Source organism: Leptinotarsa decemlineata, unplaced genomic scaffold (genome assembly GCF_025532065.1).
Source record: "Leptinotarsa decemlineata unplaced genomic scaffold, Ldec_3_MD MMD2_P_RNA_scaffold_8, whole genome shotgun sequence".
NCBI classification, from domain to species: Eukaryota; Metazoa; Arthropoda; class Insecta; order Coleoptera; family Chrysomelidae; genus Leptinotarsa; species Leptinotarsa decemlineata.
The window spans coordinates 2,777,937-2,795,374 of NW_027412535.1; the positions used below are offsets into that span (position 1 = coordinate 2,777,937).

The 17,438-nt window shown below is 33.5% G+C and overlaps 2 protein-coding genes across 4 annotated transcripts in view; one reads left to right on the top strand and one right to left on the bottom strand.

Annotated features, from left to right (window-relative positions):
- The window catches only part of sim (bHLH transcription factor single-minded), a 197,641-nt gene extending 181,109 nt beyond the window's left edge, over positions 1–16,532 (top strand). For all 3 annotated transcript variants that reach the window (XM_074170323.1, XM_074170322.1, XM_023165087.2), the window contains exon 8: positions 13,554–16,532. In XM_074170323.1, coding sequence (XP_074026424.1) covers positions 13,554–14,181 — 628 coding nt within the window. In that variant the 3' untranslated portion in view covers positions 14,182–16,532. The remainder of the gene's footprint in view (positions 1–13,553) is intronic.
- On the bottom strand, positions 1,336–7,701 carry LOC141480386 (uncharacterized). Its single transcript, XM_074170321.1, has 5 exons — positions 5,072–7,701; positions 4,724–4,885; positions 4,165–4,602; positions 3,226–3,896; positions 1,336–2,508 (listed from the first exon to the last, which is right to left on the bottom strand). The coding sequence occupies exons 1-5, from the start codon at positions 5,076–5,078 to the stop codon at positions 1,447–1,449; spliced, it is 2,340 nt and encodes a 779-aa protein (XP_074026422.1). The 5' UTR covers positions 5,079–7,701; the 3' UTR covers positions 1,336–1,446.
- Positions 16,533–17,438: the final 906 nt, after the last annotated feature.

Below are 17,438 nucleotides of genomic sequence, written 5' to 3' on the forward strand. Positions count from 1 at the left end.
GAACCATATTTTCCACAATAGATGGATTGGTAGAGGTGGGCCATATTCATGGCCATCGCGGTCTCCGGATTTAAATCCATTGGATTTCTTTCTGTGGGGGCATCTAAAAAGCCTTGTTTACGCTACACCTATTCACACAAGAGATGCATTGTTGAATAGAATAACATTACAGTGTGAAGCCATACGAAACGACCCTGGAATGCTATTTCAAGTACAGAGAGGGTGTCTTCGCAGACTAAGAAAATGTATAGAGAGAGAAGGTGGTCATATCGAGCAGTTTCTGTAGCGGATTTTTCATTTCTGTTTGCTCTTGAGGCTCTTGAGTTTCGTTAGTTAAACGTGTTTGCATTATAAAAATTCGTTATGAACATTTTACCTATCATTTCCATTTTCCTTAAAAACTAATATTTTCGAATAATGGTAGACATCTCAGGATAAATGTTGTTGAATTAACGTTATCATTATTATTTCTGCTTTGATAATTATTCATTTCAAATAATGGTGGACGAGCGGGTTTGATGTCGTCGAGTGAAACTACATTTTTATCAAGACTCGTTGCTCCGATCGACTTTCCACACGAGTACTTTTATTCATAAAATTGTCCAAGTAACCTCAATTTGTTGAAAAATATTGAAAAATATCTGTCATTTCAAAGTTTTGGGGTGTGGACCATCGGGGGTAGTCCGTTCCTGACTTTGTAGCAAAACAACTGACTCCTGCATGAAAGCTCATCGAAGGAATTCATTTGTTTAGTCAATTACCAAAATTTGGATGATTTTGAATATCCACTTGAGGAAGTCCAGGGACACCCTGTATGTATATATATATATATATATATATATATATATATATATATATATATATATATATATATACTTATATAATGTACCACTGGACATCCGGTCCAGCTTCGTTGCAGTGGGCTTCCGGCATATGTACGGAGTATATAAGTGAGTTCTCCAAAACAGGTTACATGGAATCCGTGACACATAACAGGTTTACTAGGCGTCTGCAAAAACTACATACGCTTAGGTACATCTAAAGGATTACACAACTTCCAATATAATCATTTGCTTTGTTCGTTTTTATTTCGTTTCTAAGGTTTTGAGTTCGCATTCCTGACTTTCGGGTGATACACTCAGCGTCCATTTTATGATTATTATTTCACTGTTTCGAGTATCCCGAGAAATTTTAAAATATTCAATGACATACGATTTTATTTTAAATTTTTTTTTTATTAAAAATTAAACTAAAATGTGGTGATCAATAAAATGAAATGATAATTTGTTAGCAAATATAAAGTGCACTTATTGATTAACAAAACAAACATGGTAATCCAAATCAGAAAATATTTCTAAGGGAAGGGCGAAAATACAACCTGAACTAACAAAATTATTTTTATGCAGTTCAGGACGGCATAGTTCCCTTACCCCCTTAGCCCTTCATTTATTTATTTTTATTATATTTGTTACAAATATATACTTTAATGGAGTCCCACTTTCTGTCCTGAAAAACTCCAGGGTGCTGTTGCATCAGAGATAGGACTTCATCTTTTCTAGGTGCTCTACATTTCCTCAGATGATCACTGAAAAAATTTTCAGTGAGTTTCTTTTCCTGTTCAGACCATTGTTTCCTTAAAATTTTTGGCTTTCTCGGACAAGAGACAGTCTCCATTTGTAGTTGTTCATTGGTCGATGTTGTAGCAACGGATGTAGTGGGCCAGTTCTGGGGCCTGCCATCCTCAACTACATTATCTTCATTGTCACTTTCCAATTCTAGAATGCTATCATCAATATCCAGCTGAGAAAGGCTTTTGCCTTTATATTGTTGAATTGATGTCTTTTGAGACATCAGAAGAATTTTAGAGACTTTTGCAGTCTGGTATATGTCAGATGGCAGTCTATACCACTCTTGATGGGTTTTAGTGGTATGGCCCATAAAACTTGCTAATTGCTCTAAATCTTCCTGATCCATCCTCAGTATCTGCGAAATCGTGGCCAAGTGCTTCCGCAACTTTGTTGAAGTTAAGGAAGCAACTTTTTTTGGATCTCCCAATGCTTTCGTTACATGTTTTCGAAAAACATGATAGCCACTTATAGGTCCATCTGTACCACATATACTGAATAAATATGGATTATTGGCTAGACAGAAATTGCTTCTAAATCCGACAGCGATATCCAAGGCCTCTTTAATGTTTTTCTCAAAGAGCACTGGTACACCTCTGCCTCGTTTTCCACGTACAACAATACGTTTTAATTTTTTGATGCAGATCTTCTCTGCTGGTGATAGCAGCATATCAAAGTCGCCCGATTCTATCTCTTCGTTAATGTATCGTTCATAAATATCCAGTGGAATCCTCTGAAGCTCTCCTACTCTTCTTTTATTGAACAGTAATAGACTACAGTATGCTGCTTCTATGATAGCCCTAAATGCATTTTCGTTTTTGTCATTTTGTATGAGATGCCCCTTGGCCGCGGATAATATGCTCTCCAGATACACTTTGAGCTTCTGAAACAGAAAAAAAATATGTAGTAGCAATAGTGAGGCATGCAAAAATTTCATATTGGTGTTTCTGGTCAAATAAAACAACAGCTTTTGCTTGTAATTGGTTTTGGGGAGGTTTCGACCACAAACTGTGCTACGAGTTTATGGAACATTGGTTCCAGGATTTTATGAGCTACATATTTTCAAAAGTTCACATAAAGTAACCTTTGGGCTCTTTAATGAAAATAAAGAAGAATGTATCGACACTGACTAAGCATTATCATTCTGAGAGAACAAGATAGAAATATGCAAGTGTTGTTCAGGAAAAAGTTATAAAAGCTTTAAATACCTCTAATATTTCTAGAAGTGATTGAATATCGATCAGGAAATCTTGGAAGAGTTAACAAGTTTTATGGGCCGAACTACAACTTATTAAAAGTGATGCTTATGCAACGTTCAGTAAATTTTCACCTGAAAACAGGTGATAGTACACAAAACAATTTGTTGTGCCACTGATTGAAATATTGTCGAACAGTTAGTGGTTCATTGAAGGGGAAATAATTGGAAAGCTCATTTCGGAATACAAATCGAGTATAATGAGTCTGTTAAAAGGTACTAAACTCTAAGATTCTTCGAAAAAGAAACTGACACAAAAAGCATTATATTCAGAAAAAGGATACAAGATTCAATTTTGAAACACTTATTTACCACATTAATCAATTAATAAAGAGACAAACTTACTGCCAAATCTTCAGCAATTGGTACTATCGTTGGTTTGTTAAAGCGCTTTACATTGATGTTTTGTGCAGCTTCAGTCGATATTTCGATGGCCCATTCTTCTTCTATCAGTTTCTTCATGACATTCAATTCATCCAGCTTATCCGAGTTCATATTTTCTTGTACCTCTAAAGAGTAATATGCTGCAATAGCTTTTTTTATCAAGGTCCCCATTTGGAGGGCAAAAGAAGGAGAACCAAATGCCTTTTGTCCAGCATCGTAATTTGTAATACTTTTAACAGCTATAACTATATACTTAAATTTCGTAGGGTGTAACAGAGTAGCGAGAGTAAGCGACTTGTCCTCCAGTATTTTTCTAACTTCTATCACTATTCTTGCCAGCCTTCTCATGTAACGTTTCGCTACGGAAATTAAATGTCTTTCTTTATGACACTTCACGTACCTTCGCCCAACTTCGCATATTATTTTGTCTCTTTTTGCGACCAAAGACACGATGTCAGCTTTTAATGACTGCAAAACCCCGGATATTCGCAAAGGATCATTTGGTCCGAAATATCCAGCTAGTAGGGTCTGGCTGTCTGACTGATGTCGATGGCGCCTATTATGGTTCTTTTTTTCTGCATTTAGGGAACAACGAGCAACGTGTCGTCTCAATGTATTCTTCAAATAGTATCCTGAAATGAAACAAATGAAATTGAAAAATACAACAATTAATTTCAATTTCAAATATTTAATTAATATAATATTAATTGAATGCTGAGTTATTTTTCAGAGCTGTAACCACACAGATACATATTTTGTTTTCAAAATGAAGGGGCTTTATAAATTAACTCTTCAAATCGACAAAAGTAGTGTTAATCGTATTGACCCAGTACGCATTTATGAAAACCCTTGCTTGAGAAGTAAAAGGTCGAGATCTCACATCTTCTTGTCCAAACTTACCTTTACAGTGGATACAAGGGAGTAGCGTATCACTGGATGCTCCTTTGTTATTATCAAATTTCCGTTTTTGAACAGGTATGCAATTGCCAGAGATAAAGTCCCCTTCTTTTCTTATTTTGTTGATAATCCTTTTTCGATTTGGATCTTTTTTATCCAGCGCGAGAAAGCGTCCTACTTCTAGTTCATCACCATGTTGCCTCTCTAGGTGTCTTGCAAAATTGTTCACCTGCACATCACAATAGGGAAAGTGATGTTTTCTCCTCCTTTTATAGACCACACTATTCTCTTCATCTTGGTAGGTAGTTGGCGTACTTGTACAGGCAGAGGAAGTATTATCATAATTGTCGTTTGCAATCATATTACTTGGATATTCTATACACTTTAATGCGGTGAAAATACCACTCTCAGACGTCATCATGGCAACTTCGCCACTGCATTCTGAAATTAATTAAATTATGTTATTTGAGTTGTATGAATTATAGTATCAAGTAAGAGTGCTCTGTATTTTTCATTCTGCTGAAATGCATTCGTAAAAATTATATTCGATTGAATTTCTTACCCAATTTCTCTCTATCTCGGTTAATAGTAGGCGTACTTGTAATGACATTAGAGTTACTATCATAATTGTTGTTTGCAATTGTTTTGTCTGCATATTCTACTGGCATTAATGTGGTGAAATTATCACTCTCGGACACTATTATGTCAATTTCGTCACTGCATCCTGGAATTAATTAAATAGGTTATTTAGCTTCTTTGTTTCATATTACATAGTTCAGATGCTGCGTTTATCTTACATTACATTTGGTATAAATATGACCAGGACACGGTAAAATTAAAAATGTTAATAAGCTCATGATTTTTACTTTTGTAAAATTCCTTATCAGTATTTCGGAAAGTAACAGCTTACCTCCCATGCTAGCAGCCGAAATCGTCTGTAATTGAGCACTTCTTAAAATAGTTGGATTCACTTCGAGGTATCCAGCCACAGTTTCTTTTGATCTATCGGCTGATGTATCACAATAAGAACTACTCGTAGTAGAACTGAAAACATATTCGCTTCCGTCGCTTTCGTTAAGCTTTCTTCAGAGATATCTGAAAAATTGAGAGATGTTCAATATACTAGAGACACCCAGTAGATGAAAGTTTCACTATACTCAAATCCACGCAACGCCTGTACTATACCTATTTAGAACAATATTAGAAAAGCAAAATTTTAATGTTTCCAAAATTCTAGATACAAAACATCCATTAACAAAACCCGAAAGCATTTTGGATATCACTGTTACTGATTATTGTGAACCTTTGTTTTTTAGTTGTTAAGAAAGTGGGTGTTTGTTCATTGTAGTTCTGTATGAGTTCAAGAGAGAGAGCACTGTCGTGACGGTCTCTCGCACTCATACAGATCCACATTGTGCAAGTGCTTTCACAAAAGCTTAGAATAACAATGACTTCTGAAACGCTTTGGGCTTTTGTTAAAGAATGTTGAAGAAAATTTTGGAAAATTAAAACCAATAAAGTCAATTCTTTATATATAGGGTGTTCCGGGAGGAAATGGACATAGTAACACGGTATGTACCTAGTATGAAATGAGGCCATTTTGTCTTTGAAAACAAAGATGCATATAAAAAAAGTATCTAATTCAAACCTAAAACTATTCGGACAGTTAAAATATTCAGAGCCGCACTTTTTCACTTTCACTTTGATATTTTTCAAAATCAACATCTTTCAAGTAATATATTGAAATCTATGACTATCCACAAAAAGTCAATGAATGGAAGTTATTATATATAATATATATAATCAAGCACCCTTCTAGTAAACAATGGTCTAGGGAAGTTATTAATGGCAAAAAAGATTGACTGCACCTTTTTGGCCTTTCAGTAAAAAGGTATTATTTATTCAAATTATATTAATATCTATTTGTATGGAAGAGCAGGAGGTTGTATGGAAGAGCAACTAAGTTGAATACCGCCTCCTTGTTGCGATTATGTGGTATGTTATATGGATTTCAAAATAATAAAGACACATTATTATTATTATTATCTGTTAATTTCGAAATAAAATTCCCACAAATTGAGACGTTATTAACTTGATTTCATCACAGTATTTTAGAATGATTGAAAGTTTTGAACTAAAAATGTTTTATCACCTCAAAATTCTAGGGTTGGATTCCATTTTTTCGTATTTTACCAAACGCAGCACCCTTTAACTCTTGCTCCTCATTTATTATTGTTTTTAAGAACTATATCCTACCAACTGAAGCTGTTCAGTAAGACTTAATAGAGGGGAAATGATTGGAAATTATTATGAAAATTCTCGAAATTTGACGTCCTATATCATCTCAAGATTAATTGAAATATGTTAACAAAGCTAACACATATTCAGATTCAAAAACTGGTTGGTACATTTATGTGGTTTAACCAAGTTCTACCACTAAATTCTGACGTAATAAAATTTTAAGTTCGACCCTGCACACTACTCGAATTGAGTAAAATTGCGTTATAAAGGTCATTTCTCCTCTACATCCGAAGTCATGATATACAAAATCAAATAGTAGGAAAAAATGTTTAGAAAATCACTCAGAAAAATAAATGGGGTGCATGAAATTACTTTTGCCTCTTATTTATATATATTTTTGTTAATTTTTTGGTGATACAATAGTAGTAAAAGTTACAAAATGTTGTACTTGACAAAGTATAGTTCAATAACGACCATCATTCTGCAAAACTATGATTGTTTAAAGCTGAAAAAAATCAACTCTGGCCCTGAAGTTTCGACCCGTTTGATTTAGCTTTAGCTCAGTCCCAGACAGTTTTATTATTGTGCAAATATCATTTAAATCGGTTAAATAATTCTAAAGATATGTGATACTTAAGATTCGGTACGTTTTGATAAATTACTTTGTATATCAGAAAAAAATAGGTTTAGATTATTTTTGTTTTCAGATACAAAAAGGGTCACAGTCAATTTAAACTTACTATTTCCATTTCCTTCTACCCGTATAATGTTTGTCCGCTTATATCAACAAAAATATTTCTTTTTAAAAAGCCTATATGGACTTTTCTTTCTCAAACTTGTCCAAAGAAACTAAAAGAATTGTTCGGAGCGGAAAAAGCAATTTTTGGAATTAGTGGTAGAATTTATTAAAATATTTAGTACACGGAAAATGTACTTACCCATATTTTTTGCCGCTGCCACCATGGCATGTGTTCGTTTCCTAAACGAGTACATTACAAATCGCAACAAAGTACCACTCACTACGGACGCTGAGTAACAAATAAGGAAAAAACCACGAATTTTTCTACACTAAACACGTGCAGTGTTGTCTATGGGTATATAATATAGAAGCTCGGTGAGACTTTACAATGAAAAATTCCTTATGCGGATATCCAAAACATGTGATTGTGCATCTTATTTCATTTTGTACGTAAAAACACTTGTAGTAAACGTTTCTCGAATTTACTAGAGGCGTACGGCAGTGTTCGAAAAGTCAAACAATTAGATTCAAACAAATGTGAATTGAAACATGATTTAATTCATAATATACCTATACAACATATTTGAAGAATTCTCAATTTTATTATTTAAAGCTACGAGTACGCTTTCACTCTTATCAACATATTGTAATTCCTCGTCTTATAAGTTATAATTGATATTTCTCTGTTACAATCTGTGGAAGGTAGGTGTATATGTCGAATGGAAAATTGTTATTTTTTCAGCTAACCTTTTTATTTTAATTTTTTTTAGATATTCTTTCAGAGATTTCAAATCAATTTATATCATACTAGACAATGGTAGTCCGAACTAATGAAATGCATCAGGAAACATTGTCAACCACCTTCAAAGAATCAAACACTATTCAGAATATCAAGTGCAACATATCCACTCAGAATGAACAATCATGAAGGACGAGAAAGTGGCCTTCAATTCTCAACATGAATTATGAATCATATGCAAAAATGCAAATATTGACATTTATTGTATATAATGCAGAATCAGTTTTACTACTTAGGTTTACATAATAAATCAAATATAGGTGAGTTCTGATGGGAAAATAATATGAAAGAGGTCGAAAAACATTTTTTTTCATTACTCAGCTACCATCCTTGTACGAACGGCAACCCTTAAAACTCGAATTCAACGAATAACATGCAACTTTTAGCACGGACGAAGGAATAAGTCAACTCTGGGTGTCGATCACCCATCCATGTAATAGCCGTGCATAATGTTTTTTTCATTCAGCTGCCGAGTTCTAACTAGAACTTTTGGATTTCCATGAGAAATAATATGTTTCACATTAAATATTTCTTATATTGTTGTAGTGTATTTTTGTTATACCCAATGTTTTGTCTACATGAAGAATGAACTTCATTTACCACTTGTTATCTCCGAAATCATTAAACCTGGGGAAGAATGTGTACGTTCATGTTTTACGGGAAGTTATTAATAATAATATAATAATAATAATACATTTATTATTTACCAATACATAAAGTAATACAAAATAACTTTACAAAACAAAAGTATCAAATGCAGGTAAATAAAAGGAGAATAGTTAGACTCTGCAACCAATTCTTCCACAGTCCCCTTGAGAAGCTAATAAATACTCTAATAAAATATTTTGTTAACCAACTATGGTTGTTGAGTAGAATTTCATAAAACATAATCAAAAGGTACAGGCAACAAACTATTGTTGACTAAATAGAAATCGTTTATACATAAATTTAAATGCATCATAAGACAACGAAAAGTTAGGTACATCCAGGACATCGCCGAAAGTCGCTATATTATAAGAGAAAGATCGTTTGAATACTTCTTTTTTATGCTTGGGTATAGTTAGCATGTTCCTCCGTCGCAAGTTCAAATGATGCACGTCAGTCCCAAATCCAACTTTTTGATATAAGTATTGGGGGATTTTATTTTTCAAAATTTTGTATAAAAAACATACCATATGATGCTTTCGACGGTTGAACATACTTAGCCACCCAGCATCCATTAATTTATGTGAAATACGCATAGGACGCCGTATTCCATATATCATTCCCATACAAGAATTTTGAACCTTTTGTACTCTTCTTATATCAGAACTATCGATACAAGGTCCATAAACTACGTCACAATGATTGAAATGGGAGAGAACCATACTATCACTCAACTTGATTTTCAATTTGTAGTTTAGAAAGTGTCTTTGACTGTAAATAAGTTTCGATGACATATATCCATTTTTTAATTTTTGGGTAATATGGTGTTTGAATCGTAACTTATTATCTATAATCAGTCTAATATTCTTACAATAATCAGCAACTTCAATCTTATCTCCTCCTACCCTTATTGTCATTATATTCTTTGCTGAGGTCACTTCCTGATCAGTGCCAAATAAGAGTGCAACAGATTTAGTTGAGTTGATTTTTAATGAATGACTATTTGAATGAATTTAATGAATGACAATTCGTCAGAATTGATGCCGTCCGTAGCTTGAAAGAAAGATATAGCTGTGTGTCATCTGCATAAAAATGGTATTTACAGTTTGTCAGGTGTAGAGAGAAGTTGCTAGTGTAAATGGTGTATAATAATGGTCCCAAAATACTTCCCTGTGGAACGCCCTGACATATGTCCACAGAATCCGAAATATGATCATCTAATTTCACCTGATAGATAAGACTCAATAATTGAACAAGCAGTTGCTGTGAATCCAATGAAATGTAAGATAGAGAAAAGAATATCATGTCTTAAGGTATCAAATGCCTTGGAGTAATCGAGTAGAACTAGAGCACATATTTCATTATTATCAATTGACCTCAATATATCATCAGCAATAGCACACAGTGTTGATGAATAACTGTATCCAGACCTGAATCCACTCTGCTATGAGGGAAGTATATATTATTATCTTCGATGTGTGTTCTCATTTGCAGTTCAAGAATTTTTTCTAATACTTTCGATAGGGTTGGCAGCATGCTTATACTTCGACAACAGAGCAGAATCATGTTAATATTTATAATGTCAGTCCCGAAAGACTTAGATTTTATATCATAAATTATTGTGGAAACCTGATCCTCAGTTGTTTGAGAAAAATGCAGAAAACTGCTAATGTTGTCTTTAATAGAATTAGAATAGTAATTAACTGTATTAGTTCGAGGTGGTAGGCCATTACTCAGTGCATTAACCAAATAATCATTCAGAATATTGACACCTCTAAGATTATCAGATAATTCAATATGTTCCCTTTTAATAACACCCAATTTATTGAATATCTGCCATTGTTGTTTGCTATGCGAATTCTGAAATGTGTACTCTAAATATGCCTTTTTTTTCTCTTTTGATGGAGTAAGAAGTGAAATTTCTCAACTGTCTGTAATATTCAAGATGAGCAGGTTGTCGACTCCTTCTATACATTTTGAGAGCTTTGTCACGCATTCTTTGCATCAATCTAATATTATCAGTGATCCATGGGGTGTAATTTTTTTTCTTTTTCGCGAAATACGAGGTTTTCTGTGGTGCATGCTTATCAGCCAATAACAAAATATTATCATTGATAAAGTTAATTTTATCATCAATTGATTGAATATAGTAAATATCATCCCAAAGAATATTTTCAAGGTCACTTTGAAAACTGTTCAGATTGATGTCGTTGAAATTTCTAAAAGTATATTTTTTCAAAGAACGTGGCTTCATATTTGACTGCAATGAGCAAGAAATAACGAAGTGATCAGCTATGTCAGCATCGCTCACGTCAGCACTCACAATTTCAAAATTAGTAGGTAAACAGTAAATCTATAAGAGAGACATTATTTTCAGAAACCCGGGTGGGGCCATCAATTCTCTGTATCAAATTAACCGTGTCGGTAATTGCCTGTAGGTCACTTGATAGCTCAGAATTCGAATCTAAAAAATTTATATTGAAATCGCATATCATTTTGTCATGATCTGTAAATATATTAATAAGAGTATCCTCGAACTTATTTAGGAAACACGTATTATCCGAGTTGGGTGGTCTATATACTATACCTAGAGCATACTTTACTCCTATTTTTACCTCAAGCCATAATTGTTCTAAAAACTCCAGAGTATCATTCAGAATAACCGTGGTATTTAATCCATCTGTTATATATACAGCAGTCCTCCCACCCCTTCTGACCAGCCGATCATTTTTCACTAGTTTATATCCTTCAATTGAAACTGCAGCACAAAATATGCCTGGATGTAACCATGTCTCAGAAATACCGATTATGTCATAGCACTATCATTAGTATGAACATTTAACGCATTTAAATGAGGTACCAACGATCGTACATGTGCAACGGATAAAAGTGTTGCCATTTGAGAATATACACAGATAGAGAGAGAGAGAGAGAGAGAGAAAAGAGGAAAAAAATGTCAGTTTAAAGCAAATATAATAACAGTGCGAGAAATCCTCTGCAGAAATTATAAACAGAATAATGAATGTTTTAAGAAACAAAAAAAGACTATACACAAAAATGTTTTTCCAAGTAATGAATAGGCTGAAAGAAATATATCACTGTTAGATTCACAGCAATAAAGCAAATTTAAATCCAAGCAGTTGTGCACTTCAGTTGTTTTTAGTTCTGCTTCGTGTGGTTACTTTTCCACCATTGGTTAACAGTCGCGAATTGAAATTGCCTTTACTCTGATTTTGGTTGACGTGGCCTTTTCTTCCTGAGGAGGGATTTGTCGAATCAGAGGTACCGCCGCTTGCTGTTCCTAAGACTCCTGATACTACGCCATCATTTAATTGTTGAGCCGTATATGTCTGATCTTCTATAATCAAATTATATCCTCTGATAGTTGCATGTAGATTTTGTTCACGTGCGCGTTTCATATGATCCTTCAAAATCTTCAATTGGTCTCTATCCTCCTGACACATATCATTGACAATGACGATTCCAGTTCCTTTCAATTTATGGATATTAGAAAGTTTTTTTCATATAGGAAATGAATTCCAATATGATTGGATTTTTTTCAGATTTTCCAGCTACATATATATTATTAATATCAGCTTCTGTTAAGTTCACATCAAGGACCTTGTTCAGTTTTAGAAGTGTTCCCTGGGCTAAAGAGTCTTTTTCAATTTCAAGTCCAAAAATAGCTACACCGTTTCTCCTTAGTCTCCGCTGAATCCACGTAGTTTGATGTTACAAATGCAAAATATAATCAGCCGTGCTCTCAATTTTCGAATTTAACTCTGAGATACTTTTAGACAATTTTTTTTCCAAATAACTCGTTTGCTCCTGACACTTTTCGAACTTAGTGGTCTGTTCTTCATTAGCATTCTGAGTTAGGCTGAATAATTCATTAAGCTATGAGATTTTCGAGAGCTATTCAGACACTGAAATGACTCGTGGTGCAAAAGGAGTATAACGATTTCAAGGTAAAAACAGAGATAATGATAAAATCCACCGACTTTATATGGTTGTTTCAGAGCAATATACAATATTGATTAATAACGTTTTTTAATTATTATGTACACAAACAGTGCATTCAAGTTGGATCCAGCCATCCCAAATAAATCATTTGATATTGAGAATGTGAAAAAATCGCGAAACACGTAAACTTTAGTTCATGGGGATACCTATTTCTATGTAAAAACACACACCATAACAATTAATATGTCAAAAATTTCAAATAGAAATAATGGTAGATGCCACTAAATTTGAAAAATGTTTTAATTATGTATCCAATTCTGTAATATTTTCGACATTGCAATGATAGGCAATGTCAGAAAAAATAGGTTCTAAAGTTTTAATCTCAAACTTGATAATGAAACTAAACATAGAAAGTGTTTTTTATCAAATGTTCAAAGTGAAAACCATCAACTTGCATAATATTAAGTTCAAACAGAGCAAAAATAACAATCTCTAATGATAAAAGTAATAAACTGACAGTGACTATTTCGGAATATTTTTGACATAAACATTAACAACTAGGTAATGAAATTCAGGACCATATTGTGTTTTTAAACAAAAAATTCTCCACCGTGAGTTCTTGTTTCTATTATTTTCATTTATATCATCCAATAGTGCTCAGCTTGGAACATTTCAAGCAGTGAAATTTAGGTAGATCATCTACTTTGAAACTGAATAAAAACTTCAGAGTATTTTAATTTGTCCTTAAATTATAGTTACAGAGTTGGATATGTAATTGGAAAATCTTCGAAATAAAGTGTCACTCGACTATTAGTTCTATTTGAAATTTTTGACAACTGGAATTGTAGTGTATTCAGCACACCCGAAACTCCACACCGTTCAATATAATGGTTCGGAGGTTCCTGCCCGAAGCCGTTAATTTTCATACACCAACGATTTTTGAAATCTCTTTCAATTTCATGCAGATATGCGTTATTTTCTAACAATAATTTCTGTTCATTTCAGTGACTTCGAAGCCAAAGAATTGATCCTCAACTTGGCTCAGGGTTCGCCAAGAGAAGACTTATCAAGTTCACCACGATCACCAATACACACACCAACGAGGACTCTATCATCACAACAAAAATACCATTCCCCCCATCCCACAAATAGAATAGCCTCCACTTTAATATCCCCCCAGACGTCCTCCACCACAGACGATGACTTCAGCGATTCCAACGGAGGAATAGCCTATCCCCCACCTGATTATCCATCGGTGTTTTTACATTGTTACGGAAACGAAGAATCGTACTACTCCCAGCAGGAAATGTTTTATACTTACTCTGATACCGAGATCAGTCAACACGTGACCTCTTCAGTAACGTCGCAACAAAGACCTTTTAGCGCATCTTCGAGTTCTTGTAGTTCTTCAGAAAGTGAACACCTACATTTGCAGAATACAAGTAACAACTCGTATTGCAGTGAATCGCACAATAACTTCAATGTCAACTGTTTCAACAATAATCAGTCACAGCCGCAGAGTTGGCAAGGACACGAATTCAAACCTTTGAGCACCGCTAGTCATTCGGCAGGATACACCAGCGTTATCGTGGATACACAGCAATATCAGCTGGCTAACGAATATGTGCACTGATTGAAAAGAAGTAGCCGAATTGAATCATGACTTCTAATTTTGAAAAGTGTTCATGAGTGTTTCTCAAATTTTAGTAAAATTACTGAAAAATTTGTGTTATAGGAATATTCGGTGAGGGTTCTATTTTGATTTCAATAATGTCGACCAGAGATTATCAGTAATTATCTTTATCAATTAATTTATGACCACTATTTTCATTTCCTGAAATCATACTGAATCCATAGTAATTCAAAGTTAATTTACTGACGTTAGATTAGATAATTATCTAATCTAATTGGTTTCTCTGCTATTTGATGTTTGTAGTTAAATATCATCTGAAAAAAAATAATGTTTTCACAATAAAAAAAATGACGGTTGAAATCCTATTAAAACATATAAGAATTGAGTAGGGTCAAAGCTATTACAATATGCCCATAAAAGGACTTGAAAAAAGGAAAACGACTGCCATGACGAAGATAGTATATCAAAGTTTCAGGAACGACTGACTGTCACTCGATCAATTTTAAACCATTCAGAGCCCCCCCCCCTCATTTTGCCACCATTCACCAATAATAAATAAGATAAGTTGCTAAATAATTATATATGTTTCACTTATTAACATATGATTGTGCCAAAGCTATTTTCCGGGGTAAAAAAGATCCCTTGTGGCTTGCTAAAACAAGAGAAATTGTCGCCTCGAGCAAACCGACAAATCAGCTGTAGCCGAACATGCACTCAACAAAGAAGGCACTCACATCATATCATTCGAAAAAACACAAATACTCGATAAAACTGAAAACCAATATTCAAGAATATATGAAGAGGCAATAGAAATTGGGAATCACAGGAATACTTTCGAAAGAAAGGAAGAGGCAATGAGCATTAGTAAAATCTGGCTCCCTGTCCATAATTGTATATAAATAAGGCCATTTGATTCAATTAGGAGAAACTAAGCCACGTCTATCAATGATGATATAAAACCGGAGACAAATTCCGACATTACAGTTTCTGCGTTGAGAACAACTCGAGTATTCGACCGTTACCGCTTCGCCTTCGATAATGTCTACCGTAGTAGTAGACGGAACGTACGGCTTATAAACCTACAGATAATTGGAAAGTAACTTTGACACAGATAATCATCTCTTATTGTTCCCAAACGTCATGTACAACTATATTGCAAACATTACACAATTTAACTAAATGAGACCGAAGAATGTGATGTGTTATATCCAATTTTTATCAGTACTTTCAGAAATGTCCCGTTATTTAAGTTTCAAAATAATGGAGGTATCTGCTGTCGAGTGAAGTTTTGATAATCAATAGAAGTTTCCCATAACAAAATCAATAAATGTACTGAAATTAATATTTTCACATATTTTCGTCATGAAGAAGAGCTTTAGTCTGTTACTGATCAATACTAAATAGTCTGATTTTTCGCATATTTTTTGCCATTATTGAATCTAGTCATATAGGTTATACTATTTTGAATTTTTACATACACGTACTCTCTTATAAAAATATGAATGACCAAAGTTTCCCGTTTGAATATATTCATTTTTATGGAACAAGTGTATTCTGTTATTAAAAATACAATTCAAGATAAATTGATAGCACACTTTCAAAATTGATGTTATAAAAAAAGTTGAAGTTTAAAATTATTCTCTAATTACCTATACCACGTGTATATTGAATTGAAAAGAGAGAAATGCTCAATATTTTGGATCATCAGTTAAAAACAATTAGATAATCAAAGACATCTTCCAACAAACAGTCCAATATATACAAACAATCAATTTAAAAAGTTATAGAAATATGCTGATCACACAAGACAAAATATAAAAAAATGTTAACATACCAAACACAACGGGTTTTCAAAATCGATATGGTTTGAGGAAAATTACCATTCTAGGAGAATTCTTATTATAAATGTTGGTGAAATATTGATAACGCAAACTGAATAGTCGCAAATTGATCGTGTAACTATTCGAAACAAATTAAAATTTCATCATTTGCAAATCGATCTGACGAGAGTCTTTGTCCCACGAAATTAACCTCAAGATTAATAACGATATAACGATCGTTATAATTGCATCAACGATATAAATATCGTTGATGTAATTATAAATCTGACTTAACGTCCACATTTCCTGATCGTGAGGTAAACGTTCTCTCATGAAACACAAATAACCATTATACTTTATTTCGTTACTGAATTTTTCTCCCTTTACCTACATTTTGAGATCAACTCATGATAATATGATATTGTACTTTTTTGGGAAAGAAAGTTTTTGGCTTTCTACTACTCCATCTTGATACAAAAAAAGGATGAGGGAATCTTCCAAAGAAAGGAAGGAAGTAATCAAATTGGAAAATAAGTAACTCTATACATGGATGTGCAGATCATGCAAAGAAGTAACTTTCAGACACAAACTGAAAGAAAGTCCTCCTGAAACAGCTACTTTCATATAAACATTGAATTATACGAAAGAAGAAAATTATTTTGAAACAAATACTTCTATATGAACACTGAAGTATACAGAAGAAACTTTTCTCTACTCAGTTTGCATTTCAAACAGTCGTTGTGGAATAAAAATCAGATATCATTCACATGAGTTACACTTTAAATGAATGGTAACAAATTGCACTTACATAGAACACTGCCATCTTCACTGGAATACACCGATGTTTCGCCTTAAGACACTTGCCCTAAGGCTCTTCAGTATCAAATTGGATAACATTATAAAAAATACACACACTTCATTCATGAATTACGAATTTTTAATGTCGCGGAATAAGCTTGATCTGCTTATGTCATCGATGACATCGTAATGACATTCATTCACCTATTTGATTTAATCATAAGCAGATCAAGCTTATTCCGCGACATTAAAAATTCGTAATTCATGAATGAAGTGTGTGTATTTTCTATAATGTTATCCAATTTGGTACTGAAGAGCCTTAGGGCAAGTGTCTTAAGGCGAAACATCGGTGTATACCAGTGAGTATGACAGTGTTCTATGTAAGTGCAATTTGTTACCATTCATTTAAAGTGTAACTCATGTGAATGATATCTGATTTTTATTCCACAACGAATGTTTGAAATACAAACTGAGTAGAGAAAAGTATCTTCTGTATAATTCAGTGTTTATATAGAAGTATTTGTTTCGAAAGAATTTTTTTCTTTCGTATAATTCAATGTTTATATGAAAGAAGCTGTTTCAGGAGGACTTTCTTTCAGTTTGTGCCTGAAAGTTACTTCTTTGCATGATCTGCACATC

Coding starts and splice junctions, on each gene's coding strand:
- LOC141480386 (XM_074170321.1), bottom strand. Junction 3,897..4,164: donor CCCTTGTATCCACTGTAAAG/GTAAGTTTGGAC, acceptor GTTTCATTTCAG/GATACTATTTGAAGAATACA. Junction 2,509..3,225: donor CAATTGCTGAAGATTTGGCA/GTAAGTTTGTCT, acceptor TTTCTGTTTCAG/AAGCTCAAAGTGTATCTGGA.